This window comes from Chenopodium quinoa, unplaced genomic scaffold, assembly GCF_001683475.1.
Source record: "Chenopodium quinoa cultivar QQ74 unplaced genomic scaffold, ASM168347v1, whole genome shotgun sequence".
NCBI lineage: Eukaryota > Viridiplantae > Streptophyta > Magnoliopsida > Caryophyllales > Amaranthaceae > Chenopodium > Chenopodium quinoa.
The window spans coordinates 4,021,386-4,045,057 of NW_018743252.1; the positions used below are offsets into that span (position 1 = coordinate 4,021,386).

General features: G+C 34.6%; 3 protein-coding genes across 7 annotated transcripts; 2 read left to right on the forward strand and 1 right to left on the reverse strand.

The window, feature by feature from the left end:
• Positions 1–4,535: 4,535 nt before the first annotated feature.
• Positions 4,536–8,825, forward strand: LOC110735043 (UPF0496 protein At3g19330-like). Of its 2 annotated transcripts, none has more exons than XM_021915166.1 (3): positions 4,536–4,649; positions 7,012–7,162; positions 7,349–8,825. In XM_021915166.1, the coding sequence occupies exons 2-3, from the start codon at positions 7,087–7,089 to the stop codon at positions 8,386–8,388; spliced, it is 1,116 nt and encodes a 371-aa protein (XP_021770858.1). In that variant the 5' UTR covers positions 4,536–4,649; positions 7,012–7,086; the 3' UTR covers positions 8,389–8,825. The 2 variants fall into 2 exon arrangements, with proteins under 2 accessions (XP_021770858.1, XP_021770857.1); XM_021915165.1 differs by having other exon boundaries at positions 7,012–7,168; positions 7,349–8,821.
• Positions 8,826–10,647: 1,822 nt separating this feature from the next.
• LOC110735046 (light-harvesting complex-like protein OHP1, chloroplastic) lies at positions 10,648–13,071 on the forward strand. The gene is made up of 3 exons (XM_021915171.1): positions 10,648–10,922; positions 12,509–12,631; positions 12,744–13,071. Exons 1-3 carry the CDS (start codon positions 10,737–10,739, stop codon positions 12,810–12,812), a joined length of 378 nt encoding a protein of 125 aa, XP_021770863.1. The 5' UTR covers positions 10,648–10,736; the 3' UTR covers positions 12,813–13,071.
• Positions 13,072–13,399: 328 nt separating this feature from the next.
• Positions 13,400–19,658, reverse strand: LOC110735044. 4 transcript variants are annotated; one of them, XM_021915168.1, is made up of 14 exons: positions 19,438–19,658; positions 17,741–17,942; positions 17,268–17,546; positions 16,712–16,844; positions 16,542–16,615; positions 16,409–16,455; positions 15,990–16,143; positions 15,867–15,908; positions 15,587–15,791; positions 15,429–15,490; positions 15,243–15,343; positions 14,347–14,401; positions 14,186–14,254; positions 13,400–13,925 (listed from the first exon to the last, which is right to left on the reverse strand). In XM_021915168.1, exons 3-14 carry the CDS (start codon positions 17,509–17,511, stop codon positions 13,747–13,749), a joined length of 1,365 nt encoding a protein of 454 aa, XP_021770860.1. In that variant the 5' UTR covers positions 17,512–17,546; positions 17,741–17,942; positions 19,438–19,658; the 3' UTR covers positions 13,400–13,746. The 4 variants fall into 4 exon arrangements, with proteins under 4 accessions (XP_021770860.1, XP_021770861.1, XP_021770859.1 ...); XM_021915169.1 differs by lacking the exon at positions 17,741–17,942 and having other exon boundaries at positions 17,268–17,534; XM_021915167.1 differs by lacking the exon at positions 17,741–17,942.
• Positions 19,659–23,672: the final 4,014 nt, after the last annotated feature.

Consider the following 23,672-nt stretch of genomic DNA (forward strand, 5'->3'; position numbering starts at 1 on the left):
CTACAACATTGTAACTTGTCATGGCATGACGGCCTTATCGTGGCATGGTGCTTCCTATTTTGTGCAACCGCGCTACCTGGAGCAGGGCACTCCTTCAGTGCGTGCATGATGTAGATGGTGCGCTCCTTAGCTTATGATCGTCACTAGGCATGGCAGTCTCAAAATGAGGTTCACAATGGGTTCAACACCCAGTTTTGATGAGACCACAGCATGAGAGCGCAAACACTAAGTCTTGGAGCTAGCCATCCCTTGCCTTGTGAGCTACACATAAGCTTCCACCATTCACCTTAAGCCTCTTCCAACCCGATAAATCATCGTGACGGGTTTCAAGATTCACCTTACTCCTACAAACAAAGAGAAAAAAAATAAATAAAAGGGAAAAAACGAGAAAATCCACAAAAGTGGACGAAAACACAAAATAAGCAAGAATAAGGAAACTAAAGAACAAATGGACAAAACCACGCATTTATTAGGAAATAAAGCTATAAAAGAAGGTAAAAAAACCTAAAAATACTACCATATGAGTTCCATAAATGACACTCATCATGTCCATTTACTTTTGAGTGGATGCTTAAACTACCACCCCTCCATGCAGCTCTTACAATACTGCAATCCCTAAACACATGGTTAAATTCTTCTAACTGCGTACAACGATCAAATGACACTTCTTGTATTGGAACCCCCCTGCGATGAAGTTCACCTTTGACCGCTAAATCGTTATGGAATAACTTCCATAAAAATAGTTTCCACTTTGGCTGTAAATGAAGAAACCAAAGGATTTTCCAAAAAGGACTAAAATTTTGAGGAGTAAGCGGTTGTATGAGCATTGCTTAACCCATATTGACCGTATAATTCTCCAAAGTAGTATGCACCCAAAACCGAAAGTCCTCCTCATGTATAGCAAGAGATTCCATAGCAAGGATTGTAGAAGCGTCTGCGGATTGAAAACACTATTGTACTTTGTCAACATCCCAGGTGATGAGAGTTTGCGGATGAATAAAGAAATTTACAGTCAAATTCCTCGCAGTGCCTAGGAGGATTTCTAGTTTAATACAAGAGTAGTACCGTTGACCAGATTAGAGTTCCCTGCAAGTATGGATTTTTCGTTGCCAACTTTTAAGCTGCACCCCTGTTGACAGAAGTTCATCTGCGCAAGCAATTTGCGAAGGCCATAGGAGTTTCAACCCGAGTAGCATCGAGCATGATGTGGAGTAGGAGATAAGAATTGAGCACGAGCAGTAAAGATTTTGGAAATAAGTTGTTGTGGGTGGTTAACAGTTCTCCACACTTGCTTCATAAGAAGATCTTTATTTAGACGAGATACACCGAATTCCTAATTCGCCCATACCCCGAGGTAGATGCATTTTCCCTTTACCAACCCAATTTATACCGTGACTTCCCGAATGTGACCAAAAAAATTTCAATAATAAGGCATCAATTTTTCCTACAATTAAGACTGGGATTTCAAAGCAAGAAAGAAGATGAGAAGCCATAGCTACCAGAATTGAGTTGATGAAAATTAACTTTTGTGATTGAGAAAGCCAGACAGCATTAAGCGTCATTATGCGACTAGCAATTTTGTCTACGAGAAACTAGAAGCAGTCTTTTTTCATCCCCATAAAATGAATAGGGGACCCAAGATAATGGTCAAACACTTGAACGTGTTTCATTCGAAAAATCGCCTTAAATTCGTCTTGTGCAAGTGTTGTAGTGTTCGAACAGAATTTAATCAGAGACTTGGTGAGACTCAACTCTTCCCCAAAAATTTTGGTAAAGCGTTGAACTATCGCGACGATATTAGTGCAAGAAACGGCAGCAGCTATGAAGAAAACATAGCATCGTCGGCGAAGAAAAGATGGGCCGGGAAATAACAGACTAGCCCCAGAAATTTTTAATTCCCTTAAACATGTGTAAATCTTGTCCCAAGTGTATCATTCTGGAAAAAATATCCATACAGAAGAGGAAGAGGTAGGGGGATAAAGGGTCCCCTTGACGAAGACCACAATTAGGCCTAAAAGCCTCTAAAGTATTGCCGTTGATGAGAGATTTATAGGAGATTGTAGAAATGCATTGGTGAATCATCTGAAGTCATCGAGCTAAGAAACCATAAGCTTTAAGAACTCGTAAAAGGAAACTCCAATGAACTTTGTCGTAAACCTTACTCATATCGATTTTGAGCGCAGTAAGCCAGTTAGTACCAGTCTTGGAAGAGTTAATTTTTTCCATTAATTCACAGGACGTTAGAATATTATCTTAGATAACTCTCCCTTAGCAAAGGCATGTTGAGAATCAAAGATGAGAAAAGGCAAGTACGGATGGATCCGGGCAACAAAACATTTGGAAGCACATTTAAAGATCGTATTACAAAGGCTAATAGGATGAAGGTGGGTCACCTCTGTTGGTGAGGCAATCTTTAGGATCATGAAAAGGAGGGATTGATTCCATTCTTTTAGGAGGAACCCAGTATGAAAGAGTTCTGAACAGCTGCGACCACTGAATCACCAACCGTATGCCAATGAATTCTAGCTAAAAATTTTGACGTTACACCATCCAGACCTATGGATTTACAGTTCCCTAGATCAAATATTGCATCCTGTATTTTAGTTGCATATAACGGTCGTTCCTAATTACTAATCTGAGAAGAAGTAAATGAAGGAAGATGCAGCTCTTGAAGGACAGTAATACTTCATAAATTGGGACCGCATCACATTTGAAAGTTTCCTTCAGGGAACGAACAACGATGTTTTGTACCTCATGTTGACTATTCTGTAAAAGTCCTTAATCATCCATCTGGGTAGAAATATTATTCTTCTTTTGACGACACTTAACTTTCAAAAAAAGGAGTTTAGAAGAGGAATCTCCCTTAGAATCTAGTTCTTTTTACATCGTTGTCTCCAGAATTGGAGTTGTAACAATATATTTTCCTTTGACTTATATTGGACAAATAATTAGAAGCATCTGAGATAGATTGTATTGCCTCCCCCTCTGCAGAAAGGTCATTATTAAATTCTTCCAGTCTACACCCCAGAATTTCTTATTATTAAGGCACCAGTTCCTAACTAGAATATATTACGTGGTAATTAGTTTATAATAATAAATCATATGTACTACACATATGTTTAATTCTTCCATTTTTATTGTTGAGTTAATGATTCAAGTGATAATTTAAATTATTTAACAATAATAAACCATAAATAATGTATTGTACTTTTCTCCCCCTTGGTTTATAATTATAAGTAAATATATAATTAGGCAAAAATGAGTTATGTTAGTCGCAAAACAGCAAAATGACAACAACAGTAACAACAATAATAACAATAATTATAATAATGATAGTAATGTTATACAATAACAACATAATAAAACAAAAACAAGTTTTTAATCTACTTACAAAAGCGGCAAAATAAACGAGCTTCACTTCTGTATAATGAAAAAAATTAATATTGCTATTAACAAAACTACGAGTGCCATAATTAGAAGGAAATATTGTTTTATTTTCCTTAGATCTTCCTCAAATGTGAAGGTGTGGGTATTTTGGTTGTCGGCAACGGGAAACATACTGATCAGGGAAGAAGGGGTGAAAATATTTGGGTGATTTTTGGATAAAAAGTAGGAAGGGTAAGGAATTTGTGGTGAAATTGGGGGAAAATCCGCCTTTTATAGAGGTAGAGTTATCCGTAATTATTTTATAGAACTGTAAAAAATATCATATAACAGTCTAATATACTAGCAAAAATTATGGTCAAATATAAATATTTATAATTATAAAAGGTTATCACCAGGAAAATACAAACTATAGTGGTCCGAGAGTCCTTATATCCTTAAAAGATCATGGGTTCCAAAACAGAAAGAAATAGAGATTGAAGTATTGTGTAGTGGAATTATATTTTGGAATTATATTTTTCACTGCTTCTGTTCACAATTGTGAACTTGCCCTTTCATAGACAATTTTTTACAATATTAAAACTAGCTTTATTGCACATAATGTTATACTAGGATATACACCCTCCGTTTTGTATTAATCGCAATAGTAGACCTTGCGCAAAGTTTTAGGAAATTTATAGAGTAGGGATCATAGGGTGAATTTTATAATATAAAGTATAGTTAGTGGGAATATATATTATTGTTAGTAGGAGATGGAAAAAAAAAGTAGTATAAGTGGGGTTTGTAGAAAGAAAAATAATTAAATATTTATGCAAGTGGGGTAAGTGGGAGAGAGAAATTATCAAATATTAATAGGTTCTTACTAAAATAGGAAGTATTGCAACTATTATGAAACAAATGTAAAAGAAAAGCGTTACGATTATTACGAAATGAAAGGAGTATAGCATTAACCGGTTAAAGATTACATTCAATCAATTTTGAATTTTTCACAAAAAGGAAATTAATGTAAAATGGAGGGAATAATATTTTTTAAAAAAAAAACTACGGACTATTCCGTTTATTAAACTAAAAATTAAAATAAAATAAAATTTAAAAAAAAAACCGTGTAGAAGGAAGCTACTATAAAACCCAACGAAATGCACCGCGTTGACACTCTTGTGACTTTGTGAGCTGCTGAAACTTTCTCTGACTCCATCACTTCAGCAACTCTCTCTCTCTCTTCTTCTGCAAGTTTATCGTCTTCTTCTTAAATTCTGCAATTTAAGGTTGGTTTTAATTTTAATTTATTTTCCCTTCAATTTCCCCTAATTTCTTTGTTCTCATATTTGCTTTTCCTAATATTCTAACAATTAGCTGACTCTACTATAAATTTAATTTCATTTGTGAAACAAATTGTTTTCGTAATTTTTGTTTTGAATTATTAGGGTTTTATCTGATTATTTGTTTAGGTTTTATGGTTTTGCTTAGTTTGATTTTGAATTAGGGTTTTTTTTTTTTTTTTTTTTTTATTTTTTATATATATACATTTGCATGTTGCTAGAAGTTAAAAGAGTGTGAATTTTGTGCATTTTCTAAAATTTGAGCTGTATGAGTAGTTTTGGATCATTGTATGTGTGTATCAGTTCTCAATTTCAATTTCGCAATGAAATTTTGAGTTAAGTAGTTAGTTTATTTTATCGAAGCGCGTTTCGAGTGGTTGCCATACATGCCAATGAGGTTGAGGTATGCATTGTTCTTTATTTAGGAAACTATTGATTAAGATTCGGAATCAATATTTCTCGATGTTTCTTTTATCCTATTATAGATATGAGTCTTTAGAACTGTGAGCATCTGAAACTTAAGTGTGCTCCAATAATCCAATATCTCACTTAGATTTGAACTTTGAGAATATACTAGTACATACTTTTGGAACCTTAATTTTTTACTGTTAAGTTAAAGAAATTGTGTTATGTAATTGGGAGTTGGGAAACTTGCCTTTTGAAAATTCTGCAAAATAAAATGGTAGTTCGGGTTAATTTTGTCATGGATTCCTATGCTACTCGGACTCAAGAACCCATATTGGACAAGGGTATGTGTCCAAGCTTTAGGATCGGCTATTATATATATATATATATATATATATATATATATATATATATATATATATATATATATATATATATATATATATATATATATATATATATATATAAAGCTTCTAGTTTTGGTGCAAATGAAGAATCGAAGCGTCTGTACTCTGTACCCCTGTAGGAGTGTTAAGGTTCTGACCGGGCACTTGAGATAAGATGAAGAGTTCAGGTAACATGGATGGATATCAGGTGGATATTGCTGGGTAGCTTCTCAAAATGTTATTGGCTTGATGATGAACCACTGTGTGCGGTTGCTTTTTATGGCGTGTAAGCAATAATTTTGTCTTAGACTTAGTGGAAGTGTCCATCATGCCTTTGTTGCAAGTAGAAGATTCTTTACTAGGAAAATTAGATAGGATTTTCTGGTAGATTTGCTTTTGAAGAGATATAGAATAAGAGACGTTTGGGATTTCTGTTCTAAAGCATGGTAGATTATTTAGATTACAGATGAAATTTAATAATTTATGGTCACCTTTATGATGATGTTGAAAGATCTTCCTTATTTCTAAAATTTTCGTGCCTGGAAGTATATACTTTTTCCTCTATAGCTTCAGTTCTTCCTTTAGTCTCCATTAATTGGTAACTTTGTACTCGCCAGCTTGTCAAGATTCAAGAAACTACAAATATTATCAACTGTTCCTGCATTGAGATTTAGGTGTAAACAGCTTCAAGCTATGTCTAAGCTACTGGCTCATTTACTTGATAGAAAGTCGCTGGAAGGGTGTAATTGGTTTAAACACTTGCTAAGAAACATCTGAGAATCTTCCTATCCCAAAATTTTTGATTTGTTCTTATATGATGGATGCATTTTAATAATAGTTCCAATGTGGTCATTGTAGTTGTCCTACTGTCCTATATCGTTTGATTACTTCCTGGATAATATCTTCAGTTATGAGTCTCGTTCTCTTTTCTTAGGACACTTTTTCCCTTTGTTTTGTAATTTATAAGTCTGATATCAATATGCTCTGCTTGATGTAATTTGTTTAACTAGGTATTTCGGTTGACAAAACATTTATCGATCGTACAAAACCCTTACATTCAATGAGCATTATTTAGACCCATTGGACTTAAGAGCCTGGTATTGAACTGATCCAAAATTTATTAACCTAGATCTGAGCTTACTAGACCTAAATTTTTTGTATTTTTAAGGTATTAAGAACAATGCCTTTTGTCTGTGATCCCCATGATAATCTACTTTAACAAAGAGAACAAGGCTTGAATGGTAATTATAGTGTAGAGTTTCAGAAGTTTTACAGTAAATGATTAGGGATGATTATGACGATTAAATATGTATATTTAGCATGATTTTGTCTACATAATCTTAATATTTTAAAATTTCATACCATTGCAAAGAACCGTATTTCAAATCAGATATATTTCAAAGCTAGTTTAGTAATATTTCAAAGTTGTTGCCTTCTGATAACATTTTTTTTTATTTTTTTTTATTTTTTTTTTTTGAGTAGATTGCCTTCCTAACGGCTGAAGTTTTGCTTTGCAGTGTGAACCTCAATGTTTGAACTATTTGGTAGTCAAAAGGGGACTGCTTACTTCTTTGTAGATAAAACTGCAAGATATGCCGAGTTGCTTGACCTTGAAATCATTGACCTCATCTTCTGGAACCACAGTAACTAGCCCTACGCATCATCCAGGTGAAGGTAGATAACTTTAAAACAATTTTATTTTATTTTTCTTAAATGAGATTTTCATAGTAGTTTCTGTGTTGGTGATGTAGGGATGTCATTATACATCTTTTCTTTTGAACTTAATGGAGTTCTTCTCTACCCTTTCCTTTTGGGCTTGTCTAAAGGCTTCAAACATATTGGTGTCTATAACAGGGAATTCGTCACAGGGAACACCTACTACATCTGGAACAAGTGCTGTACCTTCACCTACTGTCAATCTCTCACAAGAGTATGCACTTGCAGTTCAGACGAGTTCCTACAACGAGATATGGTCCAGGATTCATGTAGTTGAGCACTATCAGAACAACGAGGCTGACCAGCAACCACAGCTTTTGTTGTCTCAAGTCCTTCAGCCTGATCGTGAGGCTGTCAATGAGGTGCTGCAGCATGCCCCAGCCACCACTTTTACTCAACTCGTCACTGCTTACTTTGAACACAGTGAGGAAACATGCCAGCTTCTCCTCCTCCTCCACCGTAATATTCATCATGCCCGCTCCTTGTATGCCCATGTACATGACTTTGTTGACATCCTACCTACTGACACAGAATCTATGACTGAATTACAATGCAATCACGCCTTCGATGTTCTTCTTCAGTTTGAACAGAAAGGGAACCCTTTCCCATGCCCTGATTCCAACAACTTTCAAGACATGCGACTTTGCTTTTTCCAGCTCAAGCAACAGGTTGACCAGCGCCTTGAGAAGTCCCGTGGCAGGGTTCGTCGAGTACGCTGTGGCACCACCACATCAGCAGTATGTTTAATTGGGGCAGCTGTTGGAGTTACTATAGCAGCCATTGCCATTGGTGCTCATGCATTGGTCGCCCTGGTAGGCTTTTCCAGCTGCCCAATAATGTTCCCCTCGAAAATTACAAAGAGGGAAGAAGCAAATACGACACAGCTTGATGCTGCAGCCATGAGTGCTTTTGTGCTGCATCATTCTTTGGACACCATTGATCGCCTTGTCTCACTCCTACATACTGAAATCGAGGGGGATAGGCTTTTGATTCGCCGCGGGTTGGACTGGGGTAGGGATAAGTACCTTACATATGAAGTGGTGAAGCAGCTAAGGAAGAACCGTGTAAGTTTATTCGACCAGTTTACTGATCTTGAGGAGAAAATTTGCCTCTGCTTTTCTGCAATTAACAAAACCAGATCGCTCCTCCTCAAAGGGGTACCTCTTTATCAGATATAGTCTTGACTCTAGCGTTCATGTAGTTTAATTTTATTTATTTATTTTTTTTTTTTACAAAAATGCCCACTTTTTGGGATCTATAAAAAATGTCATTATTTTGTAAGTTTTCAATATTACATGTTCTTAATAACAGTCTTAACAGATTAAGTGTACGATAATATGTAGTATAATTACAACATACTTGGTACATTTTTTTAGTCAAAATTGTCAAAAAGTATTTTGTTCATTGTGGAGTTTGTGAATTAGTACCTTATTTATTTATTTATTTTTGTTTAACTAGCACCTTGATTTCAAGGAAGTATTAAAAACACCTCCTTAGCTCAACTTACTGTCTTTACTGACGAGAAAGTCAATTTTTAGAGCATTGACACCATTTTCCACCAATTTTTAGAGCGAGATGTACACTCAAACACAAAATCTCACACGCCTTCACCAATGCTCAAGAATCCCTTCACCCTTTTTCTTTTTCACCCTTCTAGTAGTTTTGCAATTCATTGATCTAAACGAGTCATAATTTATTAACACAACGAGAAGCATAGATTACTTGGGCAAAGCCCTAAATACATTACAACCTAAGGTTCAAAGGTTTGCTTAATTGATTATGAATAATCACGTAGTATGTGTTTCCATAAGTCCCTTTTCTTAATACAAGGCAAAATTGGTCTTAACACCATTTATGCCTTGGGTGTGTAATGAGTAGCACCACCTATAACTCTATAAGTGGTAGCCAAAACAACACCAACTTTTACAGTGGGTGTAGCGTGTGTCATAAATTTTTATTTCTAATTGTCAGAACTGCAACAAGTATGCATATTTTAGTGTTGGGGAAGGCATTGAAACGAAGTGTTGCAATTTTAGTGAAACTAATGAAGTATATGAATAGTGTATAAAATCAAAATTAATTCACCTATTTAAAAAGTGCATTGCTAAACACCCCCAACATTTGGTGTGAATGGACAACCATGTCCTTACTACTTCACCACCCCTTATCCTCCCCGGCGACCCACCACCCCTTCCGACCGCCGACCCACCACATCCCCCTCAATGACGACCCACCACCTTCCCTCGTCGGCGAATAAAAAAACTATCACCTTCCCATCAGCGAGGGAAGGTGGTGGGTCATCATTGAGGAGGATGTGGTGGTCGGCGAACAGGATGGTGGTGGTGGTCGTCGCTAGTCAGTGTGGTGGTGGTGATCGTCACCGATCAGGGTGGTGGTGTTAAGGTGTTAGTAATTGGTGGCAAGAGGGAAGATAGTGGTGAAGTACTAAGGGTATGGTTGTCCATTCACACTAAATATTGGCGGTTTTGATCACTTTTTATGGTAGTATTTAACACCCCCTTTAAACATGAAAAAAGTAACTAGAGTGAACTACATGGAGTTGTAAAAAACTAAATTACTCCCTCCATCAATAACATAATACTAAAATAGACACCAGGAATGACACGTGTCACTTCCTGGTCCTATTTGTTCTCTTCAAAACTCCCCCTGTTTTTTTAGCAAAAATCTTATATTTTTGGAATATTTGTATAATCAATATTAATAATATATAATACTAAAACAGATACCTGAAATGACATTTGTCACTTCATGATGCTGATTTTCCCCTCCAAAACCTCTCTTCCCTTTTTAGCAAAAATCTTCTATTTTTGGAATATTTGCATAATCAATAACATAATACTAAAACAGGCACGTAGAATGACACGTGTCATTTCCCGGTGCTGTTTTTTCCCTCCAAAACTCTCCCCTCCCTTTTTAGCAAAAATCTTCTAATTTTGGAATAATTTTATAATATAACTATAATAATATTATTACTAATCTTGTTTATTATCTTTATACTAATTGTATTCGTTTTTATTTCCAGCAACTTTTGTGTTCGTCTGGCCACACCGTGTGGCCAACTGACACACACCAAGTAACCCCTAATCAACGAGTAACCTTAAGTAACCCCTGATCGACCGAATAACCTAACCAAGTAACCCCTGGCCGATCTTATGATAAATAAATCAGGGATATATGATGAATTTACGTAACAACTTAGGGATTTATGATAAATTTGAAAATATTTATGGGTATATGATGAAAAAACCGATCTTAAAATAACGGGAGTAACCTAAATTAAAATTAATTACAGAGTAATATTATTAAGGACTGAAGGTATTAGAGGCTGCGAAATCCTATTCACAAGAAATTGTTAGCCTATACCTTTGTGGGACATGTAACAACCTTATCCAATCAAATAAAAGCAACCACAATATGAAATCTGTGACGTAACTGATCCTTTTGTCCATAAACCCATCAACCTTGTTCAGACAACTTCATCCCACCATAACCTTGTTCAAAACTAATGGCGTCAGTAGCTCCATTCAAATCCCAGTTTCTGGTTAATCCATTGAAACAACCCCAGCTCGCAGCAGCACCTACTAACTTATCTCTGCTTCCGCCATCAGGTCGCCGCCTTCGCCATAGAAATCGTGGAGCAGGGGCTAAACATGGTGCCTTCAGAGTCAAAGCTGCTAAGCTCCCTGCTGGTGTATGTTATTTCTGTCTTCAGAATTTTTAGTCACTTATTTTCACCTATCTTTTATGGAATTTTCTTTTATTTAAATAATTTTTAGCCTATTTAAGTAGCTGCTTTATACTAGATGTACACTAACTTAGTTGGCTTTCTCAAAAAAAAAAAAAAAAAAAAAAAAAAAAAAAAAAAACTAAACTAGTTGGTTAAAGTTTGGGGGTGGTATCCTAGATTTGAGATCAAATCCCGTTTAACAGGTGAGATTTGATGTAATGGGTATGATTATTTAAAGTATGCTTAACCATGAAATAGTTAGTTGATTAGAAATACTAGTAATTGAGTAGTTCCCTTCATTTGAATCATTTTAGCAAGTTATGAAATCATATTATTGCGTCGTGCCTAAAATGAGAGGGGAGAATTAGGGGCTGAAAAAGGAGGATTGTAGAAAGATGAAACTCATGAAAGTAGTGGTGGTTATTAAGTCGGAAGAGGAACCTTTTGGAACCCATTTTGGAGTATACTTCCTTCGTTCTAGTAATATTGCAATACCTTGACTTTTTTACTATTCATCACGCTTGTTTGACTACATATTATGATTTATAAGTATAGTAAAACATTATGGGGATCTTGTTAGATTCGTCTCGTAAAATACTTTTTATAATTTTATTTTTATATAATTATAGATATTTAACATATAAAATGTGCTTCGAGATGCGTAAATTTATCCTTGTTGCAATATTTGTAAAACATAGAAAGTATACAACAGGTTTAGTCATCCACTCATCCTTGAATTACATAAATCTTAATTGCGCAAAAGGGTATCTTGTATGTGATTTAGGTGAGTAAACTTGTTAAATATTACTGTATTACAATACACTGATTGTATACAAAAATTATTGTTGGGACTCTTGGGAGTACCTTAGGAAGATCTAAGAAATCTATTTCTCCAAATTGGAAATTGGGAATTAGGAATTGCCAACTATTTCACATAGTGATAACTCATCTTTGTTGGTTCTTTCCACAATTTGACGTTGCCTTAAGAATACTCCCCTACTTCCTACTTGTGTGTTTGACATGTTCGGCACCATTTTTTTTCTACTATATATATATATAACGACAATTAATGTAAACTAAATCTTCCTATTATTAAGACTCATAGGCTTATGTTATTTTATTAATTTGCTGATCAAAGTGTGTTGATTTAATAGTCTTATAAATGCAAGGTAAATCATGTTGTATTGTTCTTGTATCTTTTCTATTTTCGCTTTGTGATACTTGAAACATGGTGATGGATTGACTTCTTTGATATATGCTTTATGGAAATACCTAGAGGAAGAACTTGGTGGTAGCCCTTAAATCTAAATAAGTTGAAGGTTGGTGGTTACAGAAAGGGTGAAAAGCATTCGCGTTGTTCTATCATGGTATTTCATTGATGCGTTAACCTGTCATTTCTCTGCCTAATTATGTCTTAAAAGAAATTGGACCTTAATGGACCATTGCAGCTCATATCAATCATGTATAGGATTTTTTTTTTCTCATCTTGTCTCTTCTGGCCTTTTCTCTCTCGATTTGGATGGGTAATGAGTATCATTTGATTTGATCAGGTGGTGCTGCCGAAAGTAGAACCTAAGTTCAAGCCCCCATTTCTCGGGTTCACCAAGATTGCTGAAATTTGGAACTCGAGAGCATGCATGATTGGCCTCATTGGAACGTTCATTGTTGAACTTGTATGATAAGTTTTCCACATCTTTCCTGCTCAAACATAGCTGATTGTTTCTTTGAGTTTCTGATTTATGCTATATATTGGGATTTGATCATTTACAATGATGTTTCTGTCAGATATTGAACAAAGGGATACTACAACTTATAGGCATTGAGATCGGAAAAGGGCTTGATATTCCACTCTGAAGACAGAATTTCATGTATCATTCAGTTGCTGTACCTGTAACACTGTATATTTTCATTTACCAAATCTTGCATGCTTTTTAATCGCTTCAGAAGTCTCTTCATGTAGCGTCTGCTAGAGATCACACTGGATATAAATGCTCTAAAGTCGAGCAACAAGCATATTGTGATGTACCCAAGCCAGTATGCCAAGTTGTAATCAATCGATCTCCAGAATCAGGCATATTATTGCCCAATCTGATAGCATCATATCTTCGGCATAGCTATCTGATAGAGGTAATTTTGGAATAAAAACAATCGATAATGAGCAACATGGCCGAACTCCGAGAGTGAAAAATAGCTACTTCCTACACCACCTTAACTTAGATGCCTCCATTACTTTCAGAAGAAGAGCAACTTCACAATTCACACTACTATACTTTCTGCTGGTCCAGCATAGAGCAAGGCAATTCGCAATTCTCAGATCATTTCATAACTTCAGTTGATCCAAATAAATAGAGCTCCATATTTGATTAATGCTTGGACCAGAGTTATGTCCAAACAATAAACAGAAATATTTAATATTTCAAAATGTTCATTCAAAAAACGTTACAAAGGAAGTTCAATTCAGAAATATATATACCACAGCACTTGAAAATGTACAGGAAATCATTCTTTATGATAGACATCAGTTTCATAGAATTATTTCGGACTAGACATGGCTTAAAACAGATCAGCAAGAAAGTTTCCCATTACCCACTAAATCAAAAATTGCCATGTACTTAACTACTTGTGCAGAGAGGCCATAAAATAAACACAAGTTCTCATTTACCCCATATGACAGTAGAAATGTAGAATGGTACAAATCAGGCAGCAAAGACAAAATTAGTTGCATGATTTATTTTGTACAGCATCTAGAGATGCACAGATCCTGTGATACAGAAGGAAGTTTCAGCATCTAAAGTGCTCTGCATATCCGAGTATCAAGTACCAGGACTTTGGAAGAAGACTTGGATATGTCAAGTGCTTCAGCAAGTGATAGCCGACGATTTCTCCACCAAGCCTCTGCCCATTTCTGCATTCTTTCTCCTTCATCATTTCTGTTTTGCTGGACGCAAAGTACTTCACCATACCCCCCTGCATAAGAAGTGAAGATTATTAAAAGCGAACATGGACAAAGGAAATGCAAGAAACAGGTGAATAACTAGAACATAAGGGATGTTAATGAAGTCCACCACAGTACAAGAGAAACAGGGCTTCACCCAAAGAGGCAACAGATTTCAATGTTCATTCAAAATGTGCAAAACCATGAGACTGAAAACATTTCAGATAATAAGATACTGAGGAAAATCCAAGAGAGATGATGATTCCCATAAATTATACTGGACCAAGCATACCTCTGGCAAGGGCAACTACATCCCTTTTATCCACGTTTTCTCGAACATGCTCCACATTTGCTTTTGCATCTAGCACAAAAAAGAAGAAATCAATATTGGGACATCCACTTTACTAACTATTACTTAAAAAAGAGAAATGTTTAAGCTCAATGGTATCATACCATCTGTCTCTAATGGAGGAGCTTTTAGCATATCTATAGCCTTCCTGTAGAGTCCCTGTGGAGCAGAAAAAGTAGAACAGACAACTGAGCAAAGCAGATCACATTCCATGAGGAAGAATGAAAATAGTAGTAATCCAAATGATAATCGACAAACTTATTCAATTGGTCAAAGGTCAAACAACATACTCTGACAAAATTAAGTTTTCGCATGAACCAATGTATAGCAACCATAGAGATGGCCCACAAGTCGTTTGGATTGGGTTTAGTACAGGCCATATTCAGGCAACAACTCCATTCTATTAGTTTAAGGCCCGTTCAAGTTTATTTAGTTCTGGCCATATTCAGATCTTTTGCCATTTTAGTATAAGATAAGTTAGTCAACATTCTTATACTCTTATTAGTCACACAATTTTTGAGTCTGGTTAATACAAGGCTATGTAAATTCAGGTACTCAGTTTGGTCGGGTGATTTGGATTAAGTTATTGGTACAGATCAGTTTTGCAGGCCTTGCCTTTATCACTATAATAAATCATATCAATTAAATAGTATGGGTATGTGATTTTACAATGTAATATTCCATAAGAATACATCATATTATACCAGTGTCCAAAAAACTATCTTTCGATTGACAAAAGTAGTTTCTCTTCATTCAGTTTCATTACTACCCATAGAACTTCAAGAACCAAGGACAATATGGTAATAGGATCCATCTCCTAACAACATGCTACTTATACTGATGTCATACATTAGATATTTCATTGTTTTCTAAATATCTTTAGTCCATATAGTCATATGCTCAAAGTGGTACCAATACAGAAGCAACAATAAATAAAAAGAAAAGCCAAAAAGCGACATTATGAATGGTTATTTTTACGTCATTGATGCAACGATCTCACCTCTTGTATCAAGAGAGAACTTGAGCGTTCGGCAATTGCTTTCTGTCGATACAGGAGTGCTATGCAAGTTAATACAGCTCCCACTTTAGGATGGTGTGTGCCTGCAATAGATCAAAGGGAATATTTATTAATTTTACAAGTAGCTAAAATTAACCTGCTTTTTTCTGGAGAATTAAAAAATTCTACCGAAATATTCTTCTGCTTTCTTCAATGCCCTCGTCAAAATCAATTCTGCATCCCCAAAATTCCTGATAAAGCACAGTTACAAAAATGATCACTTCATTTGAACAAGTTGAAAAGAAAAAGCCACAACCACAAGAATTTCATTTACAATCTCCTATTACCCCAAATGAGACTCAAGCTGCCCCAAAGCGCATGTGGCTGCCAACAGAACTTCTTCTGGTGACATATTGCATGCCCCCAAGTCATATGGATAATTGAAATCCTTCTTCTCAGATGATTCAGCAATTGCCTTCTGATACAACTCCTTTGCAGCATTGAAGTCCCGCTTAGCATGCAAGAATTCACCATATGACAGAGATGCATTGCCTACCAAGCATGACAAGCTCATTAAGGCATGTAAAAGTCGACATTCATAATAAGCTCAAAAGAATGAAATCTCACCAATGCAGCCCTCATCTAGACAACCTTCAAAGAATCCCTTCGCTACAACCAAAAACCTAGTCATTATAGAAAGACCAGTAAAAAATATTTTACAAACCAACAGGTCAAAAATTATCTCTTTACCTGATTCCATATTTCCATGAACTATCTCAACCAAGCCTTTAATGGCTTTAGAACGTGCACTAAAAACTTTATAGCCACGCTCATCACCAGTCTCCAAGCTTTCATGCTCCAATAGTTTCAAACATTTATCTGCGAGCACTGATGAGGTATCATCCTATACAAGGAAGAACAACCCAAATGAATTTGCGCCGTTCATATTGATAGTCATCCACTGAAGAAGAACAGAGAGACACATTGGGCAGTACATAAAGTTTATTGACTATTTGACGTATTTATGCATAAGAATACACTTTAGGTATACCAAAGCCACCATAAGCATAGTCTAAGAATCCATAATAGACTACAAAGTTACTTTTATAAAAGGGTTCAAACAAATGATATTTATAAATGTGCAAATATTTATGTCTAGAGGATCTTACCAAACCGATTTCTAAATTGAGCCCAACAAGTGCTTCCATTGCAGCAACTACAGCAGCAAAGAAATTGTAAAACAGAACTGGGAAAGAAACTTATGCATCCATGTAGTAACACATTTGTATTGTTCAATCTTACCTCTTACACCAACATAAGAACTACTTAAATCCTGGATCATCAGCAAGGCTTGCATAGCTTCATCAATATTCCCCCTAAACCAAATGAAATGAACCAATTTATTACCTTCAACCATCATCTGAGCAGCTAATATAAGAAAGATCACAATTTTATAGTGTTGTCTGGCAAACCTTTCAGACAATAGACTAGAAATAGCAAGTAAAATCACCCCCTTGGTATTCTCTATAGTAGCATCTGGTCCTCCTTGTGATTGAGAAGATAGACCCTGCTCCAGTACCAGCAAAGCTTCCCCGTATGATTCATCTGCCAAATGCCAATAACATAAAACATTTTACACTTGAAAACTGGAGAAGCAATCAACATAAACTAAATGGGCAGAGACTCTGGAAGAATAACATGTTGCATTTTCGCCCAAAATAAAGTGAACAATATTTTAAGTTTTAATAGAATCAGCAAAAATTAAATTCCAGAAAGTAACTCAGCGATAATTGTATTCCTAAAGGCACCATAAAATCGCCCTTATCTTTGAGGAAGATAGCAAAAACTTCAAATTTCACAATATGTTCATTGTAGACCTAATAAATTCTGGAAAGTAATAATTCCCAATAAATTAGATAGTGCGCACAATTTGAACATAATAAGGAGAAACACCAACGCAAAAAAATAAATCCTGAAAAAAAAAAAAATTAAACCTATTTCCCAATTGGAGAGAGGGAATAGAGAGACCAGTTTTCTGAGAGCGAGCAAGGCCAAGAGCATAATCAATCATTTGCAGGGCAACCGGGTTGATATTTGGGACATGATTGGCGCAATAATATCGGGAAGGTGAATATGACAACGGCTGAAGAAGACGCCGACAGTAGAGGCCATTTACAGCGGGAGTTCTAGTGGAGGAAGATATGCCGGTGCAGCTAATCCCAATGGCATTTCTTAGGAGTTTGTGCAGAGCTGCTACACGATAATGAGACATTCTTCTTTTACCACTGACGGTTCCTGATTCAAGAACTACAGGAATAGAGTAGTGAACATAAGATCAAATTGAACACTTACATAGCATAAGATCTAACACCACAAGTCAGTTCACGGTATATATTATAATTCCCTATGGACAACATACTTGAGAAACAAGATGAAAATCAATATTAAAAATTAACTCAAAATAGTTCCTAACTTCCATGCAATCATAAAATGAATCCTACCAAAGACTGACTGATCGATTAATAAGTGGCTCCACAATTTCTTAAGAAAGAAAGCGTAAAAGGGAAAACGAAAAACCGAACGACTAGTTTGCTTTCTTCAAGAGAGCCCCCTCAAGTAACTTCAATGAGAAGTCATGTATCAACCAAAACAACGGTAGGATAACCCCGTCTTAACAAGGGCAAAGATTTTAAAGAAGCAAACCTAAGAAAAATTAGGAAACATCAATCAGTTCAAATTAATATGCTATAGCATGGAACACAATCTACTATAGTCTACAAGATATCATCCAAATAAAAAAATTAATAAAAAAAAAAATAAAAAAAAAAATAAATAAATAAAATATGTCATGATGATATAAGCATACATGAGAACGTAAAACAGAAAAACTTTTTTGAGCTGTTAAATGATTTATGATTCTTAAACTGGCTCAAAATTCCTTGGTTAAATCGTTTGGGTGATGCAAGAATTTGGATTTTGATTTGGATCAAATTCAAGACCTTCTAAAGCAAAACCAAGATACCAGAGTTTCATAAAGCATCCTAAACTAAACATAACAGATTATAGCACAGCAAAAATCAGTTAACTTCATCAATATATGTTTTATTCAGTAAAAAATAATGTACATTTGGTAAAAATACGATTAATTCAGTCAGATTTAGAATCAGCAAAAAAGTCAAATTGGACAAAATAAGTTGAAGAGAACAAAGCCTTGTGGAAATTTCAAATTACAATTCAACTTTCAGACAACTCCCTTTACTCTTATAACCTTAGATCGCCAATTGGGCTCACTTCTATAGCTGCCAGCTCAAGCTCAAAGAAATCAAAATTTTCTCCTAGTACTTGTCATCTCCCGCCTATTAATGTGACAAGCCTGATGACTAATTTTTAGACATAATTACAAGCTTTAGTTAGAGAATGCAATTGATAATAAAAATTGGAAGCTTCAATTCCAAGTTTATCTTGTTCCCTATCTCTAAATTATAGAAATCTTCTGTTCGCTTAATTAAACTAAAGTCTTCACTATTTCTCCTTGTTAATAATAACTTGTAAATTGAAGTTTAGTAGTTCTCTTATTGTAATACAAATGTTATGGTGAGAATTTTTCTTTCTTGATAATAGCAACTCATGATTCAAGTTTAATAGTTTCTCTATATGTACTTCATATGTAAAGGTGAGAATTTGTCTTAAAATTTGAATGCTTCAATTTTCTTAGAACATAATTATAGTCGATACGAATCAACATTTGTACCAATTGTAAATCTGTAACTTGTATAGATTACATAACTACAACATTAATAACAAAATAAGAGCCTTCTAATGTTAGCAATACGACTACGATGTCAAAATTCAAGAAATTGGAATGCCATTGACTTCCAAAACACAAGAAATGAACATTAGAATTCATCATATACCATTCAATAGCAAATTTCCAGCATTTAAATTCCATATTAATTTCCTAAATGCAACATATCTAAATTCAGTAGCTAGCAACCCAGTAATCATATTAAATCATGAATAATGTCAAAATGATAATCAACAAATTATTATTAAAAAAAAGGTGGCAAAAATGACAGATTATAGAAAATACAGTAACAAAAAACAGAAACTAAAAATTACACCAATAATTAATTAGAAGAAACAATTAGAGGTTAAGCAATGGACAATTGATGAATAAAACGACTTGGGGTTCAGTTACCTGAAAAGTAGGGAATGAATATTTGAAATTTTTTACCAAATGAACAAAAATATATATGAATTTGAGTATGAGAATTTTTTTGCACTTGAAGTAGAAATTGAAGTGGGGGTTAGGGCATAAATTGACGACGGCACTGTCGCCGGCAAAATTTTGGCGGCGAGGGGTTTTTGAGAGAAGGGGTTTAGTGAGCGAGAGACTTCCCAGGGAGGTTGAAAAGGCACGAATTTAATGAATTTGATTCTTATTCTTATTCTTATTCCTAAGGTTTTTTAATTTTTTTTTTTAATATTCAAATGAGGAACAAGGTTAAGAAAGAGCAAAACAAACAAATAGAAAACTAATAAAGAATTAACTACAGAGGAACGAAACGTGGAAAAGCCACCCCAAACATCCTCCTCCAAAGTACTACGAAGTTCATCCGGAATAAAATTCATAAGACTAATATGAGAGTCTTGGATGACTCCATGGTTAGCCAACCAATCTGCTGCTCTATTCCCTTCTCTATGTATGTGACTATGTGAGCTACTGTCACTTCCCAGCGATCATCATCCATCTTGCGCAAGCAATTGTTGATATCATGAGCATTCTCACCGCTTCCAGCTTCTCCTCTTTGAAAAATCTACATACATGCTAAATTATCCAAATGAACCATTAGCTTTTTGATTTGTAAGCTTTGAGCCAACTCTACACCTCGAGTTAAAGCCATAATCTCAGCCCGATAAGCCACACAATGACCAAAATTTGGTAGAGAAACCCGAAATAAATTTCCTTCAGAATCTCGAATAATGACCCCTCCACCTGCTGGCCCGGGCATCCCTTAGCTGCCCCACCACAGTTAAGGACAAATCAGCCTATAAGGGGAGCAATCCAAGCTATATTAGCTCATGCGCACCTTGAGAAACTTCCCAGGAGGTCACCCATCCTAAGATTGCTCCCGGCCAAGAACGCTTAACCACGGAGTTTCATAGAAAATGAGCTTCCTAAAAGAAAAATGCATCTTGTTGATATGAGTAGTATATTAAGTTCTTTTAAAACAATCATGAGGGGTATTACAAGAGAGGACCATCACTACTAGCTCTGATCGACTTCCAATTATCAGTTATAATTGCCTCTTCTATGATCTGGTAAAATCTTCCCATACATTTTACAAACAAATAGGGAGATAAAGGATCGCCTTGACAAACACCTCTACTTGGCTTGAAGCTTTGGAAGGTTCACCATTCCGCAACACGTGCATCGAAGTGGTAGTGACAAATTATATTCCATAATCACATCAGACAATAAAAGGGGCATGTTCATTTGAATGAGTGTGTCCCGAACGAAAACCATCGTAATCTATCATAATCCTTCTCAAAGTCGATTTTGATTGCCATATAATCTTTAGCTCCTTGTTTCCTCCGCATAATATGTAGAACATCTTGTATAATTACAATATTGTCAGTAATTTGCCTTCCCGAAACAAAAATTGACTAAGTATTAGAGATTAGGCCAAGCATAACTGACTTTAGTCAATTAATGAGAACCTTCGTAATGATCTTGTAAGCCATGTTACAAAGACCAATGGGACGAAATTGTGAAGCTAGCTCCGGATTTTCAAGCTTCGGCATAATCTTACTGGCTTGTAGTTAGTGTTAAAAATTATAAAATTTTAGATAATGTTTATGTAAACTGATATGAAGTCATATGTGAATTTAATTTGTTATAAAATTGTTAACCTAACAAATTTCTTAATAGTTTTGGTTTATTGCCAAGTTCGATGACCGTACCGTAAGCACCGCGATCACAAAATGTATTCAAAGGTATTTTTGATACCCATGTATAACTACGGGACAGTTGGCCACTAAGACACGTTGGTGGAACTTGTTTAGCATAAGACAATTTATTCACTAGATTGATAATAAAAATAGAAAACAAACTTATTTAATTGAAAAGTGTATGAATGTTATCACCTTAGCATATCACTAATTGGAATGCTTGTTACAATTGCAGAAAAAAAAAATATATGAATAGGACCATGGGTTAGAGGACCAAGTAAAGAGGGCGTATCACAAGAAAGTCGGTTACTTGACTTAGGGACTTGTTCAACTAGGTGACCAAGAGGTTGATTGGCAAGAAGCCATTTTACATGAATGAGGATACTCACAAGAAGATTGTTATCCAAAGGAAAATGAAGAATTTAAGAAGTGGTTTAAACAAAATAAGAGAATAGGAGATGTGGTTCCTTATCTAATGTAGTTGAACTGTTTCACTTCCAAGGATCGATCTCTGCTTCCCAACATGCAAAGAAGATTGTAAAGTAGACGATTATATGAACTTCATTGTAATAGATTGTAAAGTAGACGGTTATATGAACTTCATTGTAATATCATTGAACAAAATCAAACAAAATCAAGACAATTTAGACACTTGTGCATGTGTGGTGCATGTTCAAAAGCGAAGGGCACCGGTGGGGTCCTACCAAACGCTCGAGAGCTCTATCTAAAGACGCACTTCAAGGAAGTTCCTGAGAAATGGAAGGTTGATGCTAGTAGAAAGGCTTAGGAGATTGCGATAATGTCAAAACTAAGTATATTGATGTCAGAATGTGCTGAAAATTTATTATTTAAATAAATTTGTTAGGTTCTATACAATTAAAACTAAGTATATATAGTTAGTTAGAGGTGTTAGTAACACAATTTGAATAAATATATAAAATATGGGAAAGGTAGAAGCAAGTTCATGCATATTTGCCCATTTTTTGGTCAAAGGATTGAAAAACTTCTGAAATTTGATTATTTAAACTAGTTTCAAGTTGTATACACTTAAAAATAAGAATATTTGGTTAGTTGGGGAATAACATGATTTGAATAAAAATATGTAATGAAATATGGGAAGGTAGAAGCAAGTATGGTCATATTTGGGCCATTTTGGGGTCAAATAATTGAAAAACTTTTGAAATTTGGTTATTTAATCTAGTTTCAAAGGTTGTATATACTAGTGGTAGGACTATTAGCTTGACAAAAAAGGTTTGTGTAATTATCAACGAGACAAATTATATGCACTATACCTAAAAGATTTATAGGTAATATGTCTTACGCTCTTAATATTAGTAGTAAAAAAAAATGTTAAATTGGATTTCTATTATTAAGTAGTATGAAGTTATTTAAAATAAATAAAAAATTGCAAGCTAAGTACCATAAATACCATATAACTCCCAACACTTAATTTGAACATAAACTAGTATTTGGGCCTGCGGGTCATTACATGGGATTGACATTAAGATATAACATTTTAATTTATGACTCAATTTTTGTAATTAAATTTGTTATTCATATTTTTCTCAAAAAAGTTTCTTTATTCATATTGTGATTCACTAGATATTAATATTTTGCATTAAAAAAATGACATAAAGTATGACATAGCTTGGTGGTATAAGATAGTTAGTTTTATAATTATAGGTTGCATGTTTGAATCTCGTGGGTAACAATTTTTTTTTTTTTTATTATAAACTAGATTAGTCTCGTGCGATGTTAGATTTGAATGAATAAAAATTTTCTAAATTTAATTATTTTTTCATATCAAAATTAAAAAAAATCCCAAAACAAATAATACATCAATTATAAAAAAAAATAAAATAATAAGCTTAGAGCTCATAGAAAAATTGAATGATAAAATGGTACTTGAGAAAAAAAAGTTTTTTACTTATTATTATTAGAGAAAATAGACTATTTTCGGAAATTGAAACTAATAATATGACCAAAATTTTAATAAAATAAAAAAAAATCATAAAATGATGACATCATTTATAGTTTGGGAGGGAAAGTTTTTAATGACAACATGATATGTGTTTAATTTTAGGATAGGGTGATGTCAGCGTTTGCTACTTTAGTATTAGTTACTAGATTAGCTCCCATATGATACACGGATATAATGAACACAAAGAACTTGTGAGAATTTCAATAATTTCGTAAATTCTCTAGGACATTATACAAACTCAAATATATTTAACCCACAAAAATAACAAATTAAACAATTTGGTCAAATATATTAAGCCCACAAAATTGAAAATCAGAGTAACATTTGCCTGAGTTAAAAAAAAAATAAATTAATTTCGGACTATTAAAAAAGTTAAAGTTGAAGGAATTGGAAACTTGTCAGTATGAGGAATTAATTCAAGTTAGGGAAAAAGATTAATCTTAATTACTCGATTTTAACCATTGAAAAGTGGGTTTTTTGGGTTTTTTTGTTTAATAAAA